This window comes from Bufo bufo, chromosome 6 (genome assembly GCF_905171765.1).
Source record: "Bufo bufo chromosome 6, aBufBuf1.1, whole genome shotgun sequence".
NCBI lineage: Eukaryota > Metazoa > Chordata > Amphibia > Anura > Bufonidae > Bufo > Bufo bufo.
The window spans coordinates 298,076,053-298,082,052 of record NC_053394.1 but is presented as its reverse complement, the minus strand read 5'-3'; the positions used below and the strand labels follow the sequence as shown (position 1 = coordinate 298,082,052).

The window sequence follows — 6,000 nt, the reverse complement described above, 5'->3', positions numbered from 1 at the left end:
CATTCCCTGACAGCAAGCAGGGTTGTCGACAAGTTAATAAATTGTAATCCACAAACACGATTTTCTCTTCCTGGGGGTAGCGCAACACAGCACAGCGCTTCCGATTCCTCCCAGGCACAATTGTAATCCACCGGCTTGGAAATAAAGGGTACAGTCCTTGCAATACGGTGGTGGAATAGTTAAAGCACACAGTTCACACTTCTCTGCACTCCAGAAGCATGCGTATCCTGTTTGTGACGCCAAAAAGAGCGATGCAGTATCCCAGGGGGTCAGTAGCCGCTTTGGGTAAGCGGGGAGTCGTAGTGCAGGGCAACCCACTAACCTGGGATTCACTGTCGTCTTCAATCTGGGTAAATGCTGGAACAGGCAGTTCATAAATGTCGTGACGCCAGTGCCAATTGAACGGTGACACACCGTGTAGTTATAGGTGGAATAATGGAGGAGTCCAGGTATTCATACAACAGGTTAACTTTACTGCATGGATTTGTAGTAGGCTGAACAGCCAGAGAATACAGTTCCAAAGTTATTCCACACTTCACCATACAGTTAACAGTAGTCGTTCAGGCTTTTACTTACAACAAGAATAACTTCTAGACAGGCCTCCTAGGTTCAGGGATTCCCTCTTATGCTACTTGCAGCAATATCCTCAAGGTCCGGACACCTAATTCTTGGTGATAACCCTTGAGTAGATAATGGGCAGAGGTCTTCTTCCCTCCTGATGGCAGGCTCTATCCTTTGGAGTTCTTCAAGTATAATTAACTTGGAAAGCTGGGTGGGTATGACCCTCCACACCAGTAGTGCAATCTCTGCACTCTTGACTGAGCTCTGAAGCTCTCAGTACTCACTCCAGAAACTTCTGACTAACTTCCTAGGCTAGGCCCTAGCCTATTTATACTGAACTGGGGGCTCCCTCTGCTGGCTGGAGTAAAGATTGCCTGCACCAGGCCTAACTGGCTTAAAGGGAAATACACATTACATTCTAGCAGTGTCGGGTAACCTACCCGTATGCTGCAAGTCCACCCTTGCTATGCTGTCTGCTGTAGGAGACCAGATGTGATAAACCTCACCTATTATTATCAAAGCCTCATTGCCCTCAGATGTCTGGCAGTCAGAAGTGGAAGAGAAGATCCATAATTTCTAAAAAAAAAACAGCTTCAGGAACAGCAGAACATCCTGCTGATTGCTTTTATCATTCATTCTAGGTTTGTCTCTAACCAGAGGTATAACCTGTACCTCTAAAATCTGTTACAGAGCCTCCACCTAGCATGTGCTATGTATAGCACTGGTGTCTTCCTTTGTGGCTGAAGAACCTTTCATGCACTAGGGTCCAGGTGCAACTTCTACTTCTGTACCCCCTACCCCTTCTGTCTGTAACAGTGCGAAGTAGCCATGGCCACAGGTTTCACATGGTCACTTTCCCCTCATAGTTCTTCTGAACCAAACTTAGATCGCTATAGGGTTCCACGGTGATCTAAGCTCCGTTAAATACAGTAGAACCATGTAGGGGGAGGTATTATGGTCTGGGTGTTATGATAGTAATACTGATGCTAAATGTGGCCGAATTCTACTGTGTGAAAGTAAGCCAAGAAAATGATGTGTTATAAATGGAGATTGCTGTACATGGAGATTCAGCTTCAAATTGGAAAAGTGTTTCACCTCCGAGAATGTCTAGGATATTTAACCCCTTAGGTGTGGATTTACTAATCATTGGTTTTGTCAAGCAAAGTTGCACCTAATGGGAATGAATGAATCATTATCAGATGTAATTACAATGATGCAAGTTGTTCCATATTGTGAAATAGTGAGAGCTAGTTGACTATTCATGTCTTTATAGAAGAACTGTCGTTGCACACTTTCAGTCGTCATTTTGCACATATTATGGTTCCTCGTGACCTCAGAGCTAGAAGTGTAGAATGCTATGCTGAACCTCTACATGCCTGTAGCAGAGACTATGTACATGCAAGGGGGTAAAAAGTAACCTTAAGACTCCAGAGTAAAACTTGTAAGTGGACCCCATGAAACAGTTACAGTTGTCGTGGTCATTGCATTGACTTTTGGGTTGGTCCTCTTTGGACACTATATGTCTCCCCTTAATCTCTTTCTTCTTAACCCCACATTAGAGGCTCCTTTAACAACATAATTGGTCCCCTCAGCTGTTTTACCAATATCAATCGCTATGTCTGCTACCCTGGTTATGTCCATATCTCTGTAGTGCAGCATTGCACGGAGAATCATACATAGAGTCCCTGCAGCTTTGTACTGTGAAACCACCTCAAGGTTGTATGGATCTGTAATAGGGTACCCATAGAAGAGTATGGTGCCCTACTGCACCTCTGAGTGTATCTAGGGTAGAATATCTCTCTACCACGGTGCTGCACTGAGCACCATATAACAGAACACATACCTAGTCCTTGTGGACTTGTATATGTGTGTTGCTATACCGTGAGCTTTTTCCTACACAATATAAATGATATTATTCCACACACTGTGCATCAAAAGATAGCTTTATTGAACAGATGTTGCATTTAGCAGTGCCATAGATAGGACAAATACACCTCTATATAAAAGATGTGACGCAGAAAGAAAAAGCATAGGATTAAAATGTGGCCCTTATAGAGACATCAGAACACGAAAAGAAGGTAGTAGCTTTGGCATGTGTTGTTGGTTTGGTCGCAGTGATCACAATTTCTCTTCACATTCGCTTACTCTTTTTGACACCACTTTTCCATCTTTAATCTCCTCTACAATGGTCTTAATTACTCGCTTGCCAGGCTCTGAAGGAAACAATGCAAAACTTATATGAGCAAACAAATTCCACAGATGTTAATGTGTGTTAAAATATAGCATGGCAAAAATGTTATAGGAACTCAGCTAAGCTGTTGGGAATTTTTGATAGCAATAACAGCAGAACTGTGAATGCAGCTCTGGAGCATAAATAGTTACAAACTGTACTCAAGATTATTGCAAAACACTTCATGTGGTGTATTATGTATAATATGATACACTTATATAGTATTTTATGCTTACCTTTTGAAACGGGAGCAGGAAAAGGCTTGATTGCTTTGCTAAAATGAAAATACAATAATGCTTTAATATGTAGATTCAAAGATTTGTGTAAAGGCTTTGTTAGCTACATATTAACACACAGTTAAACCTCCTTGACATGACCACCCAACATTACAGTAAAACGGGTGCTCTGGAAGGGTTGTCCTCTGAAAAAAAGGGCTATTTCACGTGGGATATAAGGGATTGAAAATCTGTGACAGAAAAACCCGGTCTACATCTGCATGTTCTGCTCAAAGAGATGGTTCTCAAGGAGGTTATAAAGAGACTGTATTTCTAGTCAAAGGTAAAAAGAACTGTCTGTTCTTACATGGATTCACCGTCCAGCAAGCAGCGATAGGTCTCGATTTCATGCTCCAGTCTGATTTTGATGTCCAGAAGTTGATTGTATTCTAAGCCTTGCCTTTCCATGTCAGTCCTGATTTCACACAAATGTAATTCCAAGGCGCCAATCTTGTCTTGAATCTTTCCAAGGTGAACACAGTAGTTGCCCTCCGTTTCGGCTAATGAGTTTTCTAGATTTTTTTTCTGTTGAGAAAAATTTATCAAGTTATCTATCTAGTTAAATGCGTCATTGTAAGCTTGTGGTTCATTTTATTTAATGCTCACTTTGTAGACACTTTGTAGTCTACAAAGTGATCAGGAAAATTGTTGGGAATGCGTGATTGCTGCATGTAAATGGAGCTCTCACCACCTGTAACGAGCAGGCAATTATCGGAAAAAAACTCTTCATTCCCAATAACTGCCTTCTCTGTCAACCCTTGTAAACCGGTCCTAATGCAACATTTTATAAAGACTGATCAAATTAGGAACCATATGTTCACAATAGCGCAGAAGATAAATCTAAAGTGAAGACTTACAGGTACACACTGCTTCTACGTATCATACAAGTAAGAACATCAACATGTTAAAGTTGTATATTTATATTCCATACCGTAGCTAGAGCTGCTTGCAATTCAATTTCCAAAGACTGTATTGTACGTTTCAATTCTGTGACTTCATTCTTGCTGGACTGAATTTGCTCAACGCCAGATGAGATTTCCTGCCCAAGGGCCAAGCACTGAAGCAAAGGCATACATATCAGCACATGTACAAGATCTCAAAGATATCAAATTCTAAATTTGTTGAGAATTTATGTTTATTTTGTTTTACCGCTTCATGGAAACGAGCTTCAGCATCTCTACGGTTCTTTTCTGCCATTTCTTCATACTCTGCTCTCATATTGTTCAGAACTTCTGTGAGGTTATTGCCTGGAGCTGCTTTCATCTCCACTGTAAGTTGTCCTGTAACTCCCTGGAAGCTCTTCATTTCCTAAAAAGAAATAATTTTTTTCCAGCAACTATAAAATTAGGCCTTTTCAATTTCACTTTTGCATCACTTTTAAAAACCATATTTTTTATTTATTTATTACATATTTAAAACAATAGGACAGTATGTAGTGTATAATATAAAATGTGAAAAATGCAATAGCAGGACTTGTTTTGGGTACCTCCTCGTGATTCTTCTTCAGACACATAAGTTCCTCAGTCAAGGTCTCGATCTGAGACTCAAGGTCACACCTAGCCAAGTTGAGTTCATCTAGCACTCTACGTAGACCATTAATGTCAGACTCTACATTTTGGCGGAGACACAGCTCATTCTCAAACCTAGAGGATGGTTCAGAAAATCACCTTAAGCATGCTTCATAGATAAATTAAGAGTTCTCTAGCTATATGTAAAAAACAAAACTTACTTCATCTTGAAATCATCAGCTGCCAGACGGGCATTGTCAATCTGAAGGACAAGTTTTGCATTGTCCACTGTTGCACATTGAATCTGTGGAAAAAATTGCAATAAAGAATTTGCAGGATTGCATAAAACAGCCATTTCATCATCACTCCAATGAACCCACCAAACATTTGATTAGTTAATTTGAACATGTAGATATTATATTTATACTTAGGTATCTGTACCTGCTCCTTGAGGTCCTCAATTATTTTAAAATATCTAGAATAGTCCCGATCCAGCTTGTTATCATTCCTGTGTTTTTCATACCATTCCTTAATTTTGCACTCCAGGTCGGCATTGGCTTCTTCTAAATCTCTCACTTTGCTCAGATAAGTAGAAAGGCGATCATTAAGATTCTGCATAGTTCCCTTTTCATCCCCAAACAGGAGGCTGTCTCCTACAGCAACACATGGACCTAAACTACCAAACGCAGCTCCATCAAATAGGCTACTAGTATATGCACCTGCCCCACCATATGCAGCTGAAATGCCTCCACTTTGGCTTCCAGCACCACATGATCCTCCAGAGTTTCCAAGAAAGGAGCAAATGGCTGTCCCATATCCACCACTTCCAACAGACCTTTTGGAAGATGCAGAGCCTTTGTAATAAGACATGTTTTGATAGCTGCTAAGATAGCCCTCCTGCTTTAGCTATGTGAAAAAGATTGCAAGCTTATGTCCCAAGTACGCATAGCCTTTATATATTTATATAATAATAAGTGGGTGTTTTCTTTTGGTACAGCCTCCGAAATCCAATTTTGGCTCTTAATTTCTTGATGAACTGTTAATTAAAATGTACACCTAGTATGTCTATATGGCCTAATTTGTAAAACGCCTTTGGGCCCTTGTTAAGATTAAATGATAGAAGGGTGGAGCATAGATAAGTATTTTTTCATTTCCTTTAATCTGTTATTATGTACTGAAACTATTTCCCCCTCCCTTCTCCTGTATTCCAGTTTTATAGCTAAAATTTACATGTGTGATCATAGGAAAATTCCTATGATAATAAGCAGTCGTTGAGAAATATATCAGTAATATTTGTTTGGATGCGCTCCTGTTGAAAGTCTTAGCTATAATAAAGTGTATAATAAAATGTCACAATGAAAGGGACAAATACATTTTACAAATCTCAGCTAATTTTATAAAAAGTTTTTCGTGGGTCTTTGTTCAT

At 40.0% G+C, this 6,000-nt stretch overlaps 1 protein-coding gene across 1 annotated transcript; it reads right to left on the bottom strand.

Moving 5' to 3' along the window:
• Positions 1-2,488: 2,488 nt before the first annotated feature.
• Positions 2,489-5,480, bottom strand: LOC121003421 (keratin, type I cytoskeletal 12-like). The gene is made up of 8 exons (XM_040435266.1): positions 5,016-5,480; positions 4,796-4,878; positions 4,553-4,709; positions 4,216-4,374; positions 3,998-4,123; positions 3,374-3,591; positions 3,028-3,065; positions 2,489-2,774 (listed from the first exon to the last, which is right to left on the bottom strand). Exons 1-8 carry the CDS (start codon positions 5,442-5,444, stop codon positions 2,680-2,682), a joined length of 1,305 nt encoding a protein of 434 aa, XP_040291200.1. The 5' UTR covers positions 5,445-5,480; the 3' UTR covers positions 2,489-2,679.
• Positions 5,481-6,000: the final 520 nt, after the last annotated feature.

Coding starts and splice junctions, on each gene's coding strand:
- LOC121003421 (XM_040435266.1), bottom strand. CDS start 5,444: ATGTCTTATTACAAAGGCTCTGCATCTTCCAAAAGGTCTGTTGGAAGT. Junction 4,879..5,015: donor TTGAGGACCTCAAGGAGCAG/GTACAGATACCT, acceptor TTTTTTCCACAG/ATTCAATGTGCAACAGTGGA. Junction 3,066..3,373: donor TTGCTGGACGGTGAATCCAT/GTAAGAACAGAC, acceptor TTTTCATTTTAG/CAAAGCAATCAAGCCTTTTC.